Genomic DNA, 24,410 nt, shown 5'->3' with positions numbered 1-24,410 from the left:
ATCCAGGGTGTGACCTGCTTGGTGGGTGGGGCCAACAACAAACTGCGAGAGCCCTAGTGTCGCCATGGTTGACACTAGGTCCTGCCCAGTTCTAGAAGACGGCAGCTCAGCATGGACGTTAAAGTCCCCCAGATGACTGCCTCTTTTGAGTGGGCAAGATGGCCTAAGTTAATGATTAATTTATGATAGACATTATTCCTGTGGTCCTTATATAATTTCAACAACCAAGAAGGACAAGGATCTAGGGCAGTGGTCCCCAACCTTTTTATCACCGGGGACCACTCAACACCGGGGACCACTCACTGGGGACCACTCAACGCCTTTTACTGAGGCCCGGTGGGGGGAAGTAGTTTACTCCTCTACTCTCAACCACTGCCCTAACGCTCTCTGATCGCTATGGCAATGTTTAAACATCCCTTCAAAATAAGATACAGACACGCCACAACAATGAACATAAGGAACATTTTATTTTCATGGAAATTTTAACTCATGACAATGACAAATCAATGGGAACCCTGAGCTTGTTTCTCTGCAACGAGATAGTCCCGTCTGGGAGTGGTGGGAGACAATGACACCGAAAATGTGTTGTAAAGGGCCGGGGGGGATGAAGTAAAGGGCCGGGGGGGGGGGGAGAGAAGGTGTCCTTCGGGGCCCACCTCCAATTAGTCGAAGGACCACATGTGGTCCACGGCCCACAGGTTGGGGATCGCTAATCTAGGGCATAGCTTTCACAGATCCCAAGATCTTGTCAATGTCTGTCAAGGTAATTAACTCAAAAAGATTCACAGTATTCATGAACAGAGCAAATGATGAGTTAGTTTCAGAGGGTAGCCATGGTGATCTGCAGTGGTACAGCTAGATTTGATCTCACTAGCATCTTAGAAAGCCCTTTTCATCAGATACCATCATATGTTAGCTATTTCTTCTCTCTGATCCATGTTACAACCAGCATACAAATAAGAGCGTATTCAAAAGTTTTTATCGACAGCATTTGCAAAAGCATCACAACTAAGACAATCCTGTTCCTAAGACAATAAAACCTAGTAGATGCCAAGATACCTTAAATAATTCAGAGGGTCTTTTAATGGCTGATACAATGTTTGAAGAGAAAAAAAACTATTTTGCCATTGTCTCCACAGCTTCATAGATGCGAGTCAGCCAGCTGAGAATGAGAAAATGCAGGAATCAGGAGCGACACCAATGGAATACCCTTCTGAGCAGCTGGATTCAGAGTCAGAACTAGCAAAAGAAACCTTAGGGGATAAGAGCTGTTTATTCTGGCAGGGGACAAAAGGAAAGAAATCAGATTGTTTCTCACCTCCAAGGTCTCCTTAGGTGGCAAAGCATTGGAAATGAAAGGTGAGATTAACAGCTAAGGAGAAGTGCTAGGTTATTGGCACAACACTGGCCTGTTGTGGGTCAGTAGGGCTGAAGCAAATGCAAGGACTCCTTGGAGAAGGAAGAGACCAGCATAGTTAACCCAGAGGTTAGAAGCTGACAGATGAAGAGAGGAGATGCAAGCTAGCCAAATTTTATAACTGAGAACTTGAATCAGAAGTGCTGAAAAGGCAAGTTAGTATTTCACAGTATTTCTGCCAGTAAGATTCCAATGTGATAGCCACTATCAGTCAGCAACTATAAATAACAATAAAATAAAATTGCCCAGGTCTTGGGCAACACCAGCTGTGATCTGGCTGATGAAGACTAGCTGGTCACTCCCAGCTCCCCAGCTTCACCTGTGCTAATACAGAGGTGTAGAAGTAGGTTAAGAGCAGAGCTCTAAATGTAACCATTGAAACCCTACTTTTACCAGGCATAGGTTATCAAGCTTTGCACTTTTCCTTTTGTAGGTACAATTCCTTTCTCCAAGATGCTCCGTTGAAAAACCTCTAACTGTATTATATAATCAACAGATTCTGTCATTGGCAGCAGAACTGTGATAAGCTCATTAAGGCTACAACCTGGCACACCATTAGCAGCAAGTAATGTTCCACCAAATGAGATTTAAGCAGCATAACTGTGCAAGGGTTTGGTGTTTTCTTCAAATTAATGCTTGAAATGGCTCCCCCCGCCCAATAGGTTGTACCTAGGCTTTGTTAATGTTGCACTTGTACTCATTTTGCCTAATCTCTGTCAGGTACTTTGACTAGATCCCAAGTGAATGGAAACATATTTTATTACAATATTTCAATTGATAGTTACATAATTCCCACTACATTTTCTTTCAATGGCCAATTTTCTTATGAAATTCTCATTTATATTTAGGCCTAAATTATCCCTGATGTCCTTTTATGTACATGACTTATCTTTAATTAGTGATTATAGAGTCTTGGATTAATCTCACCGGCTTGGATAACAACCCTCGCTTTTTTGTCTTGTAAGTAAGAGAAAATCTCTTGCTTCCTTTGAATATTCTTTACATTACTCACAGGCCTCTAATCATGATTCTGTTCAGTCATCTTGAATACAGACTAAACATACCCTGCTGACTTATACTTTTTCCTAAACTGTGCTTTATTATTCCTCAAGTCTTCAATGCAAAAAAATTAAAAATGCTATAGTTTGCCCCACATTATTCTCTGATAATATTTTAATAGGTATCCACAGATGGCTACAACAACTCCTTTGCTCAAGTTGTTTCAACTTGTATCTATTGAGTTGGACCAGGCCTGGACACCAAGGCTGCAATCCTGAGGGCACTCTTATGTGTATAAACTAGGAATGCGAATTATATTGCTCTCTTTGGTTACTTATCCATCTGACTGCAAGGTATCTTAAGTGCTTTTGCAATTGACAGACTATAATTTATTAATAAATACTCAGACATACAACAAACTACCAATCTTTATACATGGTTCCTCTATATATTTCTGAAGCAGCCTGGGGGGTGGAACGTGTCCGGCTGTCCGAGTTGGAATAAGGCCAATCAGGGTGCAGCCAGCAATACTGGCTACACCCTTATTGCCCCGGCCCCTACAATTCCTGCCCTCCCTCCCTGGATGCTAGCCACATTCCTCCCAGACGCGCCAGAGACAGAGACACACAGAGCCCTGCCAGACTAAACACAAGCCCTCATTCCCTCCTATCGCTCCTGCTGCGAGGGGGGGAGAGAGACACAGAGAGCTGCCCTAAGCTGCTGACCAGCCCTGCTTCCCTCCAAAGATTGGGCCCTCGTTATCTGCTATGGCTCCTGCTGCCACAGAGATAGAGACACAGAGAAAGCCACCCTTGCTGCCACGGAGGGAGAGAGAGACAGAGAGATGTCCCAAACTGCACCCCAGCTCTGCTTCCCTCCTACAAACCAGCCCTAATTACCTGCTATGCCTTCCGCTGCAAGGCACACCAAGAGACAAGCAGCGAGAGGGAGAGAGAAAGACACAGAGAGGGTCCTAGTGCCCATTGCATTCCTGCTTGCAATGGGCTTTCTTGCTAGTAGCCAAATAAACCACCAGGTTCTCCTGCCTGCCTGAAATGAACAACACAAGGGGGTTGTCAAGCACCTGTCAAACTATAATATATTACTGCCAGGATGTGTTCAACTTTCTGGTTTCACAAGTTGCCTAGCCCCCTATTAAAATCATCTGGGATGTGAAACATTCCTCTCTCCTACATTGGGAGTAGGAAACTCAATACAGCAGAAACCTGCTTCAATGCTGTATGGCAGTGGTCCCCAACCTGCGGTCCGCTGCCCACTGCCAGGCCGCGAAGGCCTTGGCGCCGGGCCGCGGCTTCTTCCCTCCCCCGCCCGAACCGAGAAGCTTGCCAGGCCACGAGCAAATGGGCTGTCGAAGCGGCCGATTAGCTTGCGGCCCGGCAAGCTTCTTGTTTCGGGCGGGGGAGGGAAGAGAAGCTTGCCAAGCCGCAAGCTAATCGGCTGCTTTGGCGGCCGATTTGCTGGCGGCCCGGAGGGGCCGGGAGGCGAAGCCGCGGCCGCCGGCATGGTGGTGGCGCAAACGCGCGTGTGCGGACTGCCGCGCATGCGTGTTTGCGCCCCTGCCGGGGCGCAAATGCGCGTGCACAGCAGTCCGCGCACGCGCGTTTGCGCTGGGGCTGCCGCACATGCGCAGGCCCCGAGCCACCCTCTCCCAACTCACCGGAACAGCGGTCCGTGGCAACCGAAAGGTTGCGGACCGCTGCTGTATGGGATCACTGTGCACCATGTCTTCATTCCTCTATAAGAACACATCTATTTGTATAGTTTAGCCTAAAAAGTCACAAAAAGTCACAAACAGGGAGCTCACAAACCCTGATACATCACAGGAAGGCAAAATCACAAAAGTCTGGTTACTTACTTTAGCCACATCATGTGACCCAACTCAATGGAGAGAGCAATTATGCTAGAACTGGTCAGTGGTAAAAGGAAACCAGGCCGACAAAGAACACGGTAATAAGATACAATCAAAGTGGACACTGGCCAGAGAATTATGCGACTAAAAGTGGTGCAAGATCTAAAAACATGGTGACAGTTGACCCATAGGATCGCCAGAAGTCAGACATCACTGTTTTTTTTCCCCTGAATTTGGACCTGACTCTACCCATGTATCATAGAATCATAGAATCATAGAGTTGGAAGGGGCCATACAGGCCATCTAGTCCAACCCCCTGTTCAACGCAGGATGAGCCCTAAGCATCCTAAAGCATCCAAGAAAAGTGTGTATCCAACCTTTGCTTGAAGATTTCCAGTGAGGGGGCGCTCACCACTTCCTTAGGCAGCCTATTCCACTGCTGAACTACTCTGACTGTGAAAAACTTTTTCCTGATATCTAGCCTAAATCGTTGTACTTGAAGTTTAAACCCATTACTGTGTGTCCTCTCCTCTGCAGCCAACGGAAACAGCATCTTGCCCTCCTCCAAGTGACAACCTTTCAAATACTTTGAAAAGTCATTTGCAATCATGTACTTCATCAGTGACAGAACCTCCTGTTTTTGTATGCATCTGCAATAATATTATAACATCATAATATTGCAAAAAAAATTAAAAGGCTTTATGAATTGTGGGGAACAGGATGTTTACTACCATGGCTTATGATCATCAAACTGGATACACCAATTCATAATTGTGCTATTCAATGATAATGAAGCATGCTAAATGTATTGTCATGTATTTCCTAAGCAACAGAAACTCCTTTTTTTTTTGCCTGTGTACAGCAATGTTATAACATCGTAAAAAAACTTATTTAAAAGGATGTATGGATGTATCGTGGGGATCAGCATGGCTGTCAGCATTTTAAAAGTGGGCCGTTCCTCAGTCACCGGCTAAGAAAACAGCCAGCAAAGATTCCCACAGAATACTAATGACAATAATATTCTGTCCATGATTACTGAACTGGATATACCAATTCATAACAATATTATTCAATAATTATGAAGCACACTACATAGAAACACTGCACATGTTGAATTTCCATGATTATCAAATCAATTCTGTAACTCCATTATTTAAAAGACAGAAGTGTCATCAAAAAGACACTGGGAGCTACAGGGAAAGAGAAGAGGGTGGATGAGAAAGAAACAATACAAGCACAAGGTGACAAAAGCTATCAACAACAACAGAAAAGGAAAAGAAAAGAACTTCATGGATGGGTAATTGCATAGAGAAAGCTACATTACACCTAACTGCTCATTATGTTCCTGTACTATAAACCAGTGACATTATAAAGTTTTTTTTAAAAAAAATCAGTGTCATAATGCAACAAAAACAGCTTTAAAAACATCAGTATGTCATTCATGGGACTTGGAAGTAGATGGGGCCCAGGAATACCTGTAATGTCGATGTCAAAAAAGGTGGAAGAAACAAAATTCAATTTTGGGAATTCTAAACTGTGACAAAATCCGGGGGGGGGGGGATTGTGAGGAAAGTAGATCTGGAAAACATGGGATAACAAGGCAGTAAATTCAGAGTGATTCCTCAAGAAACCAAAAATTGTGGGGAAAGTTTGACAAACACTGATGAAAGAACACATATACGGTGGTTGGCAAGTGTGAAGGTATGGTCTCAGTGTCACAGGGTTTGTTTGAGGATACACTGGGAAATGGAGACTTATGTGCACCACCCAGAGTTCCTTGGAAGTACTGTAGAGCAGGGGTGGTCAACCTGTGGTCCTCCAGATGTCCATGGACTACAATTCCCATGAGCCCCTGCCAGTCTTTGCTGGCAGGGGCTCATGGGAATTGTAGTCCATGAACATCTGGAGGACCACAGGTTGACTACCCCTGCTGTAGAGGGAAATGCACCAGATCACACAATTACAAACTGAGCATAGATGACAGAAAAGCAGTGTGGATCGTGAACCTTTCGCAAATTGCCTTTCTGATAATATAGCAATAATAGGATAAAATGAAACAATACTTATTCAAGCGGCTTCAAACTCATATTAGTCTATTTGCCTCTCAAGAATACTTGCTTCTTATGTGCTGCAAATGAAGAATCTTATGCCAGGCTTGCAAAACCAATGAACCGAACAAGCAGTCAGCCTTTCATACTGCTCTGAATAATTGCACCATTTGTTTGTTTTTAGTGATTCCAATCAAACCAGATCACAAGACCAGCTAGACTAGTGGATTCTGACAAGAACAACAGTCTCACAATGTTATGCCTGCGGGCTACTTGGTGTCTACCTATTTTTTTGAAGTAGATGAGAAAGTGAGAGAAATGTGAGATTGCCTAAGAGGACATAGTATGCAATCGGATCAGATTCCTACATAAAATCAAGCTGCACTAAGAATATTACAGTTTCTTTATTCAGCAAACTCATTATAGAGTCGAAGAAATGGATTAACTTGGCTTGGCATAACCTGTTGTAGACAAGCCCATATCTCCAGCGGTCATTCCCTATAATTTTCCTCTAGGAAACTGAAACATCCACTGTTTTCACAATTCTGGCAACACTTTACCAGCTTAGATCCACATCTCTATACTTGGCAACTTCCCCAAACTCCTACAAAAGCTTCTGTTTTTCCATTTTGAAATCTCTTTGAACGTCATCCATTCTTTAATGGTGCTTTCAATTAGGAATGTTACAATGAACTACCTAGTTTGATTTTGGATAGAAATATTGTTGTTCTGTTGGCATGGTTAATAGTCCTTAATGCTCCTTACCAAATGTATATCCAAATTATATTCTATTAAAGATTAAAAAAGAAATGTGCTATTAAGATGAGCAAATTCTTGGCTTCCTGTGGGAAAGACAGCAGCAGTAACTCTTAGGTCAGGTCCAATATATGAAGGGAACTGACTTTATACTACCTAAGACAATAATAGAATATATTCTTATAATAGATTATACTCTCATATGTATCAACAATTACTCTGTTAAGAAAGATGGTAATAACTTCTAGATCAGGATTAATATGTGATGGAAATTGAATATGTATGTTAATATGTATGCTAAAAGAGTATGGCAAACTATACTTTCATATGTATCAACAAGACAGCAGCAGTAACTTTCAGGTCAGGGCCAATATATGAAGGGGACTGACTTTATATCACCGAAGATAATAATAGAATATATTCGTATAACAGATTATACTCTCATATGTATTAACAATTATTTCGCTAAGAAGGATGGTAATAACTTCTAGCATTTACTTGGTCTTTCTTGGGAAAGGCAGCAGTAACCTTTAGGTTAGGGCCGATGTATGATGGGAACTGACTATATATTATTTGGGAAAATAATAGATTGTACCCTTATAAGCATTAACTACTTGGCCATTTTTTTCCTTCTTTCTTTTTTCTCTCTTCTTTAAGATAATAACAGACTATATCTTTATATGTATCAATAATTATTTGCTCGGCCGGTCGTTTCTTTTTCTCTTTCTTTTTGTAAGCACTTATATATAACAAAAATAAAAATATTATTAATAAGATGAGCAAATTCTTGTGCTGACTAGGAGAGGAGGAGACCTGAGGCCTGAATGGGTACAGAGTACAAAATATCTGTCATCTTCTGACTACCATTAATGGGGGGTTCATTCTATTGAAAATCCCTATCCACAGCTAGCACAGCTATTTAATACATATGCTGCAGCCCTATTCAATAATGTGCTTCAATTTGCAAGCTACTTTCAGACCCTAAATGAGAAAGGATATACGCAAAGATGAACATTTGACTCTGCTTCCAAGTATACCTTCACAGCTCCAGGGGTTAACGGATCGTTGAATTAATTCTGGGAAAGTTGCAAACTCTGTATATGCCATTCCTTCCAGAAAGTTCATCCAAAATTAAGCATACAATTAGCTCTCTCAATGAAGTCAAAGGACTTAACATTGTCTGGAATTATTCACCTTTGTGAATTATTGCTTTATGCCAATAAAAGGTTACTGACTGACTGACTGAATTATTTCAACAATACATGTTATCACTCTTTTAAGAAAGACAGGAACAAAGTAGAAATTACATGATTTCAGACTCCTTATCTAGGCTCTTTCACTCCATTTAAGAACCATACATTGTCCTTTATTCGTCCTCTTCTACTGTTTCATACACTTGTGTCTTTCTATAGTAAAGATTTGGATGTCAAACTATGTCAGACTATTATTACCTTCTCTAACTTTTGTGATTTAAGATCACAAAATGACCCCAACAATAAGCAGTCAAGTTCAACAAAGTCTATATACTGCACTGGAAAGGTATCATATATGACTACAGTTTACAAAAAAAAAAATACAGCTATCAGATACCAAAGCAATTAATGTACATAAGGGTTTGTCTCAAAATATATCTGTAAGCTCCATTACCTTTGACTTACTTCAACTATGTTGTTTCACAGTCCCCATGAAGAGCTACCAACTGGCTTTCAGGCTAGCCCAATATTTTTAAATCTTAAAAATCTTAAATCAGCCCTGGTTAATACTAGGATGGGAGACCACCAAGGAAGTCCTGGGTTGCTACACAGAGGCAGGCAAGGACAAACCGCTTATGTCTCTTGTTTTGAAAAAACGATAGGGTTACCATAAGTCAGCTATAACCTGATGGCATTTTCCAACCCCACCAGCATGCTTTTAGTTTGATCCACATAGGGATTTGTCCAGATGTAAAAAACCATTGTAGATCATACAATGTACAATGCAAGAACTACACAACTTACTGCTATGATTCCTAGTTGTCCCATTTCTCTACCACTGTAGTTTCCCTACCACTTTTAACATAAGGTTAAAAGTGGAAATACATCAGCAAGAATAGACACAAGAACTGTCAACCCACCTAAGGGGTTCATATTCATGTAAGGGAGATAATGGATTTCCACAAATGCAGGAAGAACCCACCTAAATTGGTACATAAGTACTGGACGATCCCATGTTGAAAAAACATAGTACCCACACCTTTAAGGCATTTTAGTAGACTATGTGCAGAGGGCATGAGGATGCACATGCAACTGTTAGCAGAAAGAAATCAAATGTGACTCAGGGATACCTGCAGAGCAACATGCATTTCTGACAGACAGAAGGCTTGCAGAATAGGATAAATCCCAGGTCACAGACAATTTCCCATGCATAATGCAGGCACAAATAATCCCACTAGCCTATTACTAGTTATGTATGTACATGTGCACACAAACAGAAAGATGTTAATTAATCTTTGGCATTTGCATTTACAACTTTTTGACCAGTTCGAAGTTAATAGCTTCAAATGAGAAAAAAAAATGTTTGGAGTTCCCCCCACCAGTCAGGATAGCTACTGACATGTGCCTACAGTTCTGAGGGTGATTTAGGAATCTGAAGTGACTGGAAAAAGACTAGAAGATTTCCATGCTCCCAAAGGAAATCAATGCTAGACAGTACTTAATGAATACAATTTGAAAAGCTATGGGAAACATGTCATTGGGTGTTTGTCTTCTTGTTTCCTTCTGCTAAAGTACCCATCAGCTTGGCAAAAGGATTTCTTTAAGAGTCATGTGACAACTTTGGAAATAAGCTGTACCATGATGCCACAGGAGCAAATGACAGAGGAACATTTTACACACAACTTGCTTATTCCTTAACTGTAAGCAATTTTACAGTTGTACAGAATTGTACCCTAACCTGGATAGCCCAGGCTAGCCAGATCTCATAAGCTAAGGAGGGTGGACCCCGGCTAGTATTTGGATGGGAAATCTCCAAGGAATACCAGAGTCAGGACAATGAGTTAGACAAAATGGCAAACCACCTCTGAATACCTCTTGCCCTGAAAAACCCCAAAGCGTCACTATAAGTCATCTGTGACTGACAGCAAAACAAAAACAGAACATTTTACAGGTAGATCCACTACAAATAATGGAAATCAACTAGTTAAAATAATTTTAAACTAGAGGATATGTCAGAATTAAAGAATACAATGTCGGCCAAAGCTATCAAAAATTGCTGTTATTCTTTGGACATCTTTGTGTGTGCTTGTGTGTGTGCTATGTATTCGTACAAACCCCAAGGCCATAGTTTCACATAAGGCACATAGATTGTAAGATACACATTATAAACCTAATATCAAAGTACATTTTAAGCTGCAAATTATAACACCACTTGAAGAAGTAGCAAGAGATAATTAAACCTAAATTGCACTACCAAAATGTTAGGAACAATTCAGGCACAAAAACACTTGGTTACATGTAGTATATTGGGTTTTGAACAGGTGAGCTTTTTGATCAAATTGGAAGAGAACTTTCAGAAGGACTGCAGGTGTCTCTCAGTCAAGCCACCAGTTTCAAGGCTTATGGATTGCATGTCCACATCTCTTGTTTAGTCCCCCCTCCCCCCCAAAAAAGGGTGAGGAATTTTCCTCAGGTCTTGCTACAGATAAAGCCAAGTCATTCTGATCCTGAGTTCTCTGAAACCGTAAAGTATTTGTTTGATTTTACCAAAGCAAACATCTTCCCTCTTTGCACCCCAAAAATATGCTGACAAATTCCATGTTAGATGGAATTCAACCTGCTGGCTTATCATATGATCTAAGGCCTAACATTTTTCGCAGAAGGGTATACGTACAAAATATGTTATACCCTCTTCAGTTGTTATCTGACTAACTGTGTAGCCATTTTGGTCTGAAGCAATAGAACAAAATTTGAGTTTAGTGGCACCTTTCAGTTTTATTCAAGGTATAAGCTTTCATGTGCATTCACAGTTTGTCAGATACAGTAAAATCGAATATCTTCAACCATTACATATAGGTAGAGAGAGGCTGGGGGTTTAATTGCCAGGAAGGGCTGGCTAGATTAAAGATGCACAAGAGATAATAGCTGAGGTTGTGTGATAATAGTTCAGATTGGACTAAGGCAGCAATCAAGATCTGTGAATTGTTGTGAATAAGTATACAAGTACAAAGGTTAACAAACATACATTAGAAAAAATCGGAGTCCAATGTCAGCCCAAAGATCAAAAACGTTCAACTCATCAGCAAGAACTGAGAAGCTAGTTATGTCCAGATACATAATCCTTCAAGATTGGAACAGATTTCCTTAAATGTTACATATAGGTTGGGAGGATATTTGCCAGGACTGGCTAATTAGAACAAAGATGCATAAGTAACTGAGCAATAAATACAGCTAAGATGGAACAGGACACTTGGTAAGACATGAAAATAGCAGCAAATTGGCATACAGATGATAAAGGAATAAACAACAGATGTGAGAACTGAGTCCAGTGCCCCCACCCCAAACCCCAACAATTTCTGGATATAAATGAAAACTGACTTAGAACCTGTAGCAAGATAAGAAGTCGATATCCCTGTTAAGCCCACGGGGTTCTGTTTTCCTGAGTGTTGTAATAATTTGTAATTTAGCAATCTCCCATTTTAGTCGGTTTCTGAAATTCCTTGGCAATAAAACAGCTACTCTGAGGTTCCCCATCTAGTATACTGTAAGTTTGAAATGTTCTACAGTAAGTAGTATACCACACTGTGGGGAAGGTGGAAGGATCCAGGGGGTAGTGAGGAATTTGGGAGCAGTATGGGAGTAGCAGTCTGACTATTCCTGCTACTCATACATTTTCCTAGCAAGAAAATTGTCATTGCCTGCCTTGGGATAGTAGCAGCAACCCTGGACTTCCTTGGTTGTCTTCTATCCCAGTGCTAACCTGGGCAGAGTCTGCATTACTTTCTTTATTCCATTGTCAATCCTGTTGAATTCAGATCGCTTTGAACTCGGGTCTTCTTCCCCTCTTCCCCATTGAAACAGGAAAGTCTTCTGCACGTGGTTAGGGTAGTTCAGAAGGGGGTGGGGGAGCCAAGCCTCTTTCTTTCTTTTCTTGAAGTGGAGGGGGGAGAGGAGCCAGGCGGGGAGCCTCTTTCTTTTCTTGGAGGGGTGGGGGAGAAGATCGAAAAAGACAGAGGAGGGAGGAAAAATCCAGGACTGACAGAAGTTGAGAGAAATTAGGGGCTTCTCCTTTAAGGCAGGCTTGTCACATGACCAGGTGTGGCCTATCAGAGATTCTCTACCATGGAGCTTGGTTTCCCAATCCGGATTTGAAAAATATTGAGCATTAAAAGCACTCTAAGATATCGCACAATAAAGATAGGGTCATTCCGGATCAATCCTTCTTGCTGCAGAAGTAAAATTTAAATCGCCCAAAATCCAAACGGAAATCGCATTCTGTGTAGAGGGCAGGGACTGAATCAACCTGGTATTAGCTCCGTGCAGTTTACACCCAGGGCTAACCATACTTAGCTTCCTGAAGAAAACAACAACTTCAAAAGGTGGGCTGGATAGCATAGTATTCCTGATGAGCTCGTTCCCCTCCTCAGACTGTGTTCTTTCCAGGCTCCACTGCAGATCTCTAAGAATTTCTTAAGCCTGGATTGGCAACACTTCCCCGTACTGTTTGGGAGTATGGAAACGTCTTCTCTTGCTTGCTCCTGGCCATGGGATTTTCTATTGCTTGCTTCTCTTCCCCTCCCTCCCTCCTTCTCTCTTTTTTGCATTCTGCCTTGTTCCCCAATGAGGACCCAAAGTAGCTTTTACAAATGACTTTACAAAGAACATTTTTTTCAGAATAAAATATAGCCACTGCATAAGAACCAAAAAAGTAGTGTAAGCAATATAGTGTGTTTGGAATTTGCAGTAGACCTAACACTAGGAAAGAGGTGTGGCTTTGTATGTTTGTATGGAAGGGGACACTAGCGATGTGGCCTGGGAGCCAAAGGGACAGTAGCCTGAAAAAGTTTGGGAACCACTGTTCTACAGGTTTTTCAGTGGGGGGATTCTTGATGCCACATTTGTGTCCACTTATCCTTTGTCATAGGTTGTGACTTGTGTGCCCTGTGAACAAGCTTTTATGAGTCATGCCAAAGAAAGTTCACTGGAGATTCATGGGTAATTGGACCAATACTAAATTTCATGGACACTTCCAAAGGCTGAACTTAGAAGAAAATAAAGAGATGCAGAAGCCAAGAAAGTAAATTATTTGCTGTTTACCTATGGCAGACAAAAGTTACTTGTTCCCCACAATCTCTTCAAAGCAGCTTTGAAAGAGAAAAAAAGGATTTCAGTACACTTAGCAATGCACATTATTCTGTGTGGGAAAACTATTACTGCAACTGTACTTGCCTAAACAGCCTGGGGAAAGTATCCACGGCATGCATGACCTATTATGCAACTTCTTAATAATGCTTGGTAAATGGAGACTATTCAGTGTTTCCTGAAAGCAATACATAAATCACAAAATGTCTTTTTAATTGGACTTCTGACTTCTCATATATTAGTGTGCATAAGGTTTCTATGATCACTTCAGAATTGACCAAAGAAATGAGTGGTGGAGTTGGTTTCTGAAGAAGATATATATGTATAAATCTGAACCAACATATGAATAGAGACAAAACTGAAAGAAATTAATAATCCCTCAAGGTACAGAGGAAGTGTAATACAGGGGGGAAAGTCTGGATAAACTAATTGTTTACATCTACTCATCTGGGTGCCTCTCCCTTTAGAGCTAAGAAGGACAGTGATTAGATGCTCTCTGCATGTGAGTTATACATATGGGGAAAAGCTTATGCGCATACATTTCCTCTGCGCATAGATATAGTGCTCACAAGCCAGTATTCTAGTTCATACATATAGTTAATACAGTACAATTAGAAATAAAACCTATTGGTTGGGTGTATCTCTAAAATATTTGGGAAGCACCAACTTTGTCTTTGTGAGAATCCCTAGTGTACAAAGCTTTGAATGGGTGATCAATCTCTGGACTCACGGTGCCTTTACTTTAGGAACACTTCCTTGTGGATTATGCTCGATTGACCCCTGGTGTGCCACTGTGATGTTGTTTGTTCCTCCTTTCCCCCCTTTTGGTTTAGAACTGAACATACCTTATATTTTCCACACTTATCCCCAGAATAGGAAAAGAAAACATTCCAGCATGCTTTTCCTTTTAAGATTATTTTTGCATGTGCTCAACACTGTGATGTAAGATCCTCAATCCATTCATCTGCCACGTTCCACCATTTTCACGCCTTGATAACACCTTCCTTTTTTCCCCCTCACACTATGCTTAAATTGCCCAGCATGTCCCCTTTTTTATTGCTCCTGATCTTGTTACAACACTCATAATAACAAACAGAACAAATCCTAGTATAGATCAAAAACCAACCCCCTATATTCTCAAGGCAGTTGGCGTTAAAGCCATGGAAACACATATGACTGTAGATAAATCACATTAGCGATCACATAAATGATTAAATTTATGCTGATGTTGAAAACTCCCTGAGAATTCCCATCACAAGCCAGCATGGTAAACATGCCAACTTGCAAAAAAAAAAGGGGGGGGAGGGGAAGTTGGATGGTGACAAAATATTGGGGGGGGGGGGGCGCAACACATTGCAGGAATCAATTAATCCATCTCTCCTGACACAAGAGCAGGTTTATTCTTAGAAATGGTGTTGTAAAGCAATCACCCTTTTAAAACAAAATGGTAGATTTTTGTTTTATGTGAACCGCCCCAAGCCTTTGGGGAGGCCGGTATATAAATATAAAAATAGGTAGGTAGGTAGATGGATAGATGACAGACAGACAGACAGACAGACAGACAGACAGACAGACAGACAGACAGACAGACAGACAGACAGACGGCGCTTGACGTGAACATGGATGAAGGGAGGAGGGTAACAGGAGTGATGCAGGAGGAGGGCGATGCACAAAAAAATCATAATGGCCGTCAAGGTGAGAAAAACCTGAATGCAATAGCTTCCCTGCTGCACAGCCCCAAATTGCTACCCACCTCAAAAAAGAAATTGATGTACCAGGGGATTCGTTTATCATGGGGTGAGTGGGCAATTCAGGTCTGTGGTTGAAAAGGTAGATTCAAGCGTGGTAACCGATGTAAACTTTAGCACTTTAAAAAGACAAAACTGAAGGGTATCGCTAGTGTAGAAATGGTCTTTGCTTTGTAGCTGGCTGTAACTTACATTGTTGCTTTTAATAATATTTTTATTGTAATTCTATTTCATCTTAATCTGATTTTGGATTTGCATGTGTGTGTTTACACACACGTAAATACATGAACAAAGAGTTGGTTTTTATATCCTAGTTTTCTCTGCTCTAAGGAGTCTCAAAGTGGCTTGCAATTATTCTCCCTTCTTTTCCCAATGATCGTTTATGCACTGGAGGTTTCATGCTGGGCTGCAGGCTGGAGTTTTAGTCATGGCAGGTTGCCCCAACTCTTCCTGCACCCACACGGGGGAGCATTTGGCCTGGTGCACTTCATCAGCCCCCGATCTGTGCTCCTGACAAGGGGGTGGGGCAGTGAAGTTCCCAGTGCATAAATGGTCAATGACATGCACCATGTAAGACAGACGGAGCTGAGAGAGTTCTGAGAGCTGCGACTGGCCCAAGGTCAGGCAGCTGGCTACATTTTGAGGACTGAGGAATCAAACTCAGTTCTCCAAATTAGAGTCTGCTGTTCTTAACCAGTACACATGCTGGTGTATCTGAATAGGTTTCTTTGAGGACCTTGAAAATAACTTTTTCTATTCATTTAAGTCAAAAATGATGATGAAATGATACTTTTTTCCTAGTAGATGACATCAAGCAGGTTTCCTGAAACAACTTCTTCAACGTTATGATACATACAGCCAGCCAGTCAATTCCACTGCATAATAATTTATTTAGTTAAATCACATAGTGGTATTATCCAATTAAATGTTCACAGAATTCTCTATCTAGCAGTATAAATCCCTGTGCAGCTCACCAGATCTAGAGCCTTTCTAGTACCTGCTACTGTCATATGGCTTCACGATCTACAACTGCTCAGGAGGCTTCACTTCACTGTGAAGTTATACAGGCAGAGTTAATTAGCAGGACATCTGAGGAAGGAAAGGACCTCAGAAGGATATAATGAAATAGACTTCACCTTCCAAAGCAGCCATGATTTCCAGGCATACTAGAGTCCCCAACCTCCAGGTGGAGTGGGCACACCCAGAATTCTGCTCTCCAGAATAAAGATCAGTTTCCCTGGAAATGGCTAATTTGGAGGGTGGATTCCAGAGCATTATAGCCTGCTGAGGTTGCTCCCCTCCCCAAACTTTGTCTCCCAACATCCCATCACATCTCCTTGAATTTGCAACCCTATGGACAGAAGGAAGCAAGAAAAGCCTATGGGGGCTTTCAGCGAATAGAAGGAGGAAAAAGTATGGGTGGATGTTGCCTTAAGAAGACATTGTGGATTCCCACTCCTAACATCTAACTTGGTTTTTAAAAATAATTATTATTTTAGCTAGGTATGTTTGTTAGTTCCTATGGCATTTTCATTATATATTGTAACCCATTGAAGGAAGACTGTTTTAAAATGCTCTAAATAAATAAATATTTCATTTTCCATTATCAGCAGGGTACAATATTCAGGATGAGACTTCAAAATATGGTTTCCACCCCTTGCTTGTTCTTTGAATACCATCTTCAAGTCAGTACCTCTACCTGGACTTTCCTTTCCTTTGGACGTTTTACTAATTTGTGTCTAAGATTCTCCCCCACCATCATTTTCTTTTCTAAGAATTTCAGGGCATATAAATCCCCTTCTTATTGTCTTGGCACCAAGCCCAAATCCACAAAATTAAACTATAAATTGATTTACCAGAAGGAATTAGAATCCAATGGGAAAAATACTTGAGAAGTAAAATTTCCTTATGTTGGGAAAGAATAGCATTTACAACTGCTATGAACAATGGAAGTGTCAATGAACTGCAACACTACATAATGGTAGCAAAAAACCCCCACCTCAGTCTGCTTAATTAAATATTTGTGAAGTACTGATCTAGAGTTAAAGGCAGACGTGTCATACACATGGCGTGAGGGTCAGAACTGGACTTGGCTTGACTTTAATGGGAGTTCCGGCATTCCCGCCTTTCCCAGGACCTGGGGGGTGGGGTTCCAGTTACAGCCTCCAAACTTTCAGGGTAGCTCCAAGAGGCTCTCCTGTGATCCCTCTCTGAATTTCACAATGATTGGACCACATCAAGGAGTTCCAAAAGAGGGTGCCCCCATCCACTCCATTCTATCCAATGGGATTGACTTGACATTGGATAAAAAGGTAAAGGTAAAGGTATCCCCTGTGCAAGCACCGGGTCATGCCTGACCCTTGGGGTGACGCCGTCTAGCGTTTTCATGGCAGACTCAATACGGGGTGGTTTGCCAGTGCCTTCCCCAGTCATTACCGTTTACCCCCCAGCAAGCTGGGTACTCATTTTACCGACCTCGGAAGGATGGAAGGCTGAGTCAACCTTGAGCCGGCTGCTGGGATCGAACTCCCAACCTCATGGGCAGACAGCTTCAGACAGCATATTGCTGCCTTACCACTCTGCGCCACAAGAGGCTCTATTCCATTGGATAGAATAGAAAAATGGGGGCACCCTCTTTCAGAACCCCTGGACATGGACCCTGTGGTCCAATCATTGTGAAATAGTATCAATATTTAGGTATTAATAGAATCTGTTGTTAAAAAGAGCTCCATACCCAAGCATATAAATTGTACAACTACATGCCAGATTGTCCATGGCTTAGTGCTTCTCTGGACAGCAACAGAGCCTGAAGGGTGAAGAGTGTACAATGTCTCAAAATAAATCCTAGGACAGACTTGTGTGATTATTACAGTGAGCAGTGACCTTTCTTGCTAAACCAATCTAGACAAATCTTGCTACATATGCTGACTTCCATATTTAGATGAGAAGAGAAATACCTCTATAAGACAGCCTCATCTTATTAAAACAACAGTAGGAATTCACCATTACTTTATCACTTCAGGCAATTAGTTTTCAATTCTGTATTGTTAAAATGACTGTATGACATCAATACCACCAAACCAAACTCTGCAAGGTGGTCGAAATTACCATGCAAGGGATTTGAAGAGGTCATATTTGCAACCAGGAGGTGACACAAGCTGCCATATTATATTACGTTACTGAATTTGCAGTAGTCAAGTAAGTTCACACCTGCTGGAAATGAAAGGCGTTAATATTTAGTGTGAGCACAAATAAGCCAAAGCGTACTGCAGTTATAGTTACAATAAATCACATCTGTCAGATTCCCTGTAGTTTCAACTTAGATAATTACATATATTTCACCCAATATGCATTATTGGGGTGGGTTTAAAGCACATTTTCCCTCATGTTTATTCAGAATCAGCTCTGGTGATATTTTCAGTTGACACTTATTCCCAAGCAGTCTTAGGGCCAAACTAGATGTTATGGTGTCCAAAGGTCCAACTTGGACAATTTAAACATGTCACAAGGACCTGATCCTTATTGGATCTGCAGAGCTGCTGGATCAGGAGCTATTGTTCCCTCCCTGCTTTTAGGTTTTTCCTGCACTTGAAAGACATGGAGGGGAGGGGAAACAAAAGCTTAGTCCTGCTGCACTAAGAATCACAGCAATTTTGAATGGACTGAGTTCAGCACCAAAAGAACAGAAGCATCCATGACACATTCCTATAGCTGACATACTGTCCAGTTTAGTCCACAGCAGCAATCCTATGAACACTGATTTGATCATAGTGGGAATTACTTATAAGTTCAGATAAGGTTTTGTTTTCTATAGGGAGCAGCTGCAGACATTTATAAGGAATACTATTTCCAATGAAATGCTTACTAAAGTTTAAAGCACCATTACAAAAATCTTCAATAGGGTGGTATATAAATTGAATTAATAATAATCTAATACTTGGGGCCAATCCTGTTGCATTCAGAAACACAATGGGTACTAGATTAGGGAGGATGGAGTAGAAGAACTCTGTGGACAGCCTTCCCCCAGGACCTTGAAAGGCTGTAGGCAGCTGCTATGGAACTCACCGGCAGGGGCATCTCTTACATGGCAGGAATCTGCAGCCTCTAAGCCTCAGAGGGAAGTGGAAGGAGGAGGGACAGAAGTTGATTGGCTGGCCACTGGACAGACAGGCAAGCTGGTTGGAGGAGGAGGCACTCAGGAGCGGGATAGCCGCTCTGAGTGGGTGTTAAGTGCTGAGTGGCATTTAAGTCACGAGACATGGTCCTCCTCTAAGACCTTACCAGAAATATTAAGTGGAACAGATTCCCATGGCTTAAATAAATGAAAAATTAAATCAAAGTTAGTGCTGTAACATATGATCATTAGTCTGGATCTTATTCAGTGCCTGTTCACTCAACTAGCAATATGGGTGTACAGAAAACTGAGAATCATAATCCATTTATATCCTGAGCACAACTTCATGTTTTTACTGAAATTACACTACATTTAGTGAATATTGTTTCTGATACTTCCTTGGCACTATGGATATGCTTTTTTATCATTTATTTTTGCTTTGCATCTATTGGACCTGGGACATCACCAGACATCACCAGCCAAGCAACCAAGGGGAGTCTGGGACCACGTGCATTCTTTTTGAAGGGATGCATGTGAGGGGAAAGAGCTTTCCCTTCAGCCTAACTTCCTGGAGATGAGCTGTACATTTAGGGGATTCTTAGACCCCCACCTGGAGGCTGCCATCCCTAAACCTCAGTGGGATGCAATGCAACAGTTACCCCTTCAATGCAGCCATTTTTGCCTGGGAAACTGATCTTTATAGTCTGGAGATGAGCAGCAATTCCAGATCACCAGGCCCCACCTGGAGGTTGGCTCTCCCTAGTCTGAACATATTCCTTGATGTCTGGAAGTGGGGCCTCAGAAGTATGTAATGCCCCCGCAGCCACCTAGCACCCCCTGATCTATTTCATGTCTAGAAAACATTGCAGAGAGAAGGTAAGGTTGCCAGATTGATTCATGTTCAGGCATTCCACACTACCTAGGTGAGCATAAACCTTTGCATAGAGAGACTTCTTCTTAGGGTTGCCATCTTCCAAGTGAGGCTCTCTACCCCACTTCCCTCATGGGGGGGGACTGCTATGGGGAGAGGAAGGGAAGGCAATTGGAAACTGCTTTGAGACACCTGAGGCCTGCTGGGTGACTGCAGCCCATTCCAAGTTCTCTCAGACCTCTCACAGCCCCATATCCCACACAGGTTGTCTGTTATGGGGAGACGAAGGGAAAAGGTGTTTGAGACTCCTTTGGGTAATAAGCAGGGTACAAAAATCCAGCTCTTCTTCTAAGGAGCAAACATGAAAGAGGCATGTGGGCACATAACATTTTATCAAGAGTAAAAAAATGGAGACAGAAGGAGTGACGCGGACACCTGTGTACTGTGACTACTCCATATAGTAATTCACACAAGAAGGTTGAACACAGAATGGGGAGGAATTGGTTGTCATGTAATCTCCCCCTAAGAAGAATCTCCAGTCTGATTTTTCCCTTCACATATCTGAACATATGGCTCTGGAAAACTCATTTGTAACCACTATGCCACAATTCCCAAAGGTCAGTCCTCTCCCACACTCAACAAACATTCCAAACCAGAGGTTCTTGACATCCATCACTCCACACCCATGCCCTCATTTGTTACCATTCCACCACAACCTCCCACACGACACACACATTCAAACCCTGTGCCTATACAGACTAGACAACTCCTCCCCTTCCTCTTCCCACTGCCAAGTTCTGGCGCCCATTGTATTCCTGGATACAACAGGCTTTGCCCCTAGTTCAGTCATAAGACAGTAATAATCACTGCATCATTTAAAGTATTTTGTACATTTCTATATATTTTAAAAGGACAATACCAGGAGCTAGATCAATCAATGCAAGAAAGAAGATTTTAAAAAGCCACTTTTGACTTCAAGAGTCATATCCAGACTTATGCATACAAAGTGACAGTCTATAGGATAGGCTACCATTTTCTCACAGTATGCAATGAAAACAGACAGCCTTGTGCTGTCACTAGCAACAGATTTTTATATGTGCCATGTTTCATTGTTATACACACAGAATGATTGTATACTGACGGTAGATGGACGGAAGTATGAGCCCCAGGCCTCTATAACTAACTTAATAAACTGTATATAAGAATAAATACATCTTCAAAATGAAAATATACAAAGACTGCAAAAATACACAGGCTCATGTCTTTCTCTTTTGTATTTATACAGGGTGCAGGGTACAGAAAGCTTCTGCTCATGGAGTGGGTGGCTAAGGGGGTTTCAAATGCTGATAAATATTAGCTGCATGAATAAGTACATACATCCACCCAAACTAGATTCGCCTCTTTCTGTCCTTTTCATCTATATTAATAATTTGTTGGATTAAAATAACTTTATGAATTTTCTGGACTTCCCATTGTTAATTTATTACAGAAGAATACATGTTGGATACCGAACTGCCATTCTTTATTAAATTAAGCTTAGAAAACGTATCTTCAGGACTACCAAGCAAGATAGAATGTTTCATGGTAAACACAGCAAATATTTTAAAAGATGAAAAGAAGAACTATTACTTGAAATTCAGGGAGGGAATGATTATGTTTCAAAACCAATTATATACATTGTTGACGAAGAAAGCTGTATTAAGCTAATAATTCAAAGACTGAATTATTAAAAGAATTAAAAGAAATTTTAATAATGATATCTTCCAGCCTAACTTGATGGAAGTAAATTTATTCTGGGTTCAGAATTGTCAATACCTTTTTCCTTTCTCAGCTTTTGGGTAAAGGTGTGCACTGAAAAATATTGTTCTGATTTTGAATCTCAATTTCATATAGCACAGTTTTCATTATCTGAAGTTTTAGAGACTATTATTTTCTAGGGTTTTTTTTTCTTTTCTTTTCTAGGTTTTTCAGGAAGAGGGTCCCCAAAACTTTTTGACTATTATTTCTTTTTTAAAAAACCCCAAACCCTCCATTTCTCTTCTCCCAGAAGCAGCAGGACCAGAAAAGAATCATAAATCAACATGTAGGAAATGTATAATTGTCCCAGCACAAGAATATCAACTAAGACAAAAATATCAACATGTTAACTTATAACAGTTAGATTTAGTTATCAAATGCTCAGGTTAGATTCATTTATAACCAATTTCTTTTTCTTCTCCCTTTATGACACTACAACTATTAATTTAGGCTGCTGCTCAAAATCCATGGATATATCATATGATCTGATGCCCATTACTTGGAATCAAGACTCACATTGTTAAATAGAAGTAAACAATTGCAGCCCCCTGTTCTTATTTGTAAATATAGTTTCTTGAATATTATTAACACAGAATTGCATCTTACCTTGAAAACTGTTGTTGCAATCCACGCATTTGAGCTCTGTTGCGCTCAGATTCCAGTGTCACCTCTCGTAATTTTTTTTCACTTTCAAGTCTCAAATGCCGCTCTTCCTCCAACTCATGTATCAGCTTCTCACGCTTAAACAAACAAAAAAACCCAAAATGAAATACCACCTCATTTTTAATATTTTATGTTTAAATCCTTTAAGGGGATATATATTGATTTGAAACATAAAATAGTTGTTTTTATTTTATTAATCAAATTAAAAATGCATAGAATAAAAAAAAGATCAACCAACTAGTCTGAACAATGCATTCCCAAATATAGAACTATTTACATATTATTAGCAATAAGGAAGCCACACTGATGGAAAAGAACCCCCTGACATTTTCATTGTCAATTAATCAACATCATTAAGACATTCTAAATGCAATATACAATATAAACATTATAAGAGGGCTAATGTGGGTGCCAGGCTTGGAAAACCTCAACATTTTGTAATTGCTCCCAATGACAACCAATTTCTAGTGATACACACAAGTATTTCTGAAAATTCCAAAAGGGCCCACAGGCTCAACAAATGTGTAAACTGCACAGAGCACTTATTCCAACCCCAGATCGATTCAGTCCCTGCCCTCTACACAGAATCCGATTTCTGTTTGGATTTGGGGCGATTTAAAAATTCCTTCTGCAGCAAGAAGGATTGATCCGGAGTGACCCTACCTTTATTGTGCGATATCTTAGAGTGCTTTTAAGCCTCAATATTTAAAGGCTGTTTTGAATCTGGGCTCTCCTCCGTGGTAGAGGACCCGTCATTGGCCACAGGTGGTCATGTGACAAACTTGCCTTAAAGGAGAAGCCCCTAATTTCTCTCAACTTCTGTCGGTCCTGGATTTTTTCTCTCTTCTCTGCCTTTTCCGATCATCTCCCCCTCCCCCCGCCTTCAAGAAAAGAAAGAGGCTCCCTGCTTGGCTCCTCTCCCCCCACCCTTCAAGAAAAGAAAGAAAGAGGCTTGGCTCCCCCCCCCCTTCTGAACTACCCTAACCACATGCAGAACACTTTCCTGTTTCAATGGGGAGGGGGGGGAGAGGAAGATCCAAGTTCAAAGCGATCTGAATTCAACAGGATTGACAATGGAATAAACAAAGTAAGTGCAGACTCTGCCAAAGTTGAAAACCTCTCCACTTATATCATTTTCACAAGAATGCCAGGTGTTGGATTCAAAGATCATTTCCCACTAATGGAAGGTACTTACACAGTGGAATAAAAATTTTCTGACCACCCACATCTTACTATAGCCTACTGCATTCCCCGAAATGGTGCTTGGGAAAGGGAAGAAGGGGGCAAGAGATCCCGGGAACAGTGTTATAGGTAAGTTGGGGCTCTTCAAAGGAAAGGGGGAATTGGTGAAATTGCAATTTTCTCCTGCTAAAAAATATACCTTTGAACTCAATACTCAATCATTGGTCTTTCAATTTACAGGCCTCAAAATTAAAAGATTGTTATAAACAAAATACGGAGAGAAAAAGCAGAAATCAAAATTATTATTGCTAGTAATTTCATTGTACTCTTACAATTCCTGTAATCCCTGCCTCATTATTGACTAAAATGACAATTGCCAGAAAATACCACCACAATCCTATTTCTGTAATTCTGTCATGTAACAGCAATGGATCCAGTACTCTCCCCCTGCCCATTATGCTGAATTTGGATGGCTGTCATACAATTATCCTTCTGAGTTTTTTTACAAAGCCATAAGTCTGGTCTCTTGGCAACAAGAGGAGGCCATACCATCTCACAGCCTTCTTAGTAAGTATTCTAGGTGTTTGAATCTTAGAAGTACTTTGATTTC

General features: G+C 41.0%; 1 protein-coding gene across 15 annotated transcripts in view; it reads right to left on the bottom strand.

The window, feature by feature from the left end:
- The window catches only part of NCKAP5 (NCK associated protein 5), a 768,088-nt gene that overhangs the window by 368,675 nt on the left and 375,003 nt on the right, over positions 1-24,410 (bottom strand). For all 15 annotated transcript variants that reach the window (XM_077320257.1, XM_077320242.1, XM_077320245.1 and 12 more), the window contains one exon: positions 22,562-22,695. In XM_077320257.1, coding sequence (XP_077176372.1) covers positions 22,562-22,695 — 134 coding nt within the window. The remainder of the gene's footprint in view (positions 1-22,561; positions 22,696-24,410) is intronic.

This window comes from Paroedura picta, chromosome 2 (genome assembly GCF_049243985.1).
Source record: "Paroedura picta isolate Pp20150507F chromosome 2, Ppicta_v3.0, whole genome shotgun sequence".
NCBI lineage: Eukaryota > Metazoa > Chordata > Lepidosauria > Squamata > Gekkonidae > Paroedura > Paroedura picta.
Note: the sequence above shows the minus strand (reverse complement) of the source record. Positions and strands in the feature narration are given on the sequence as shown.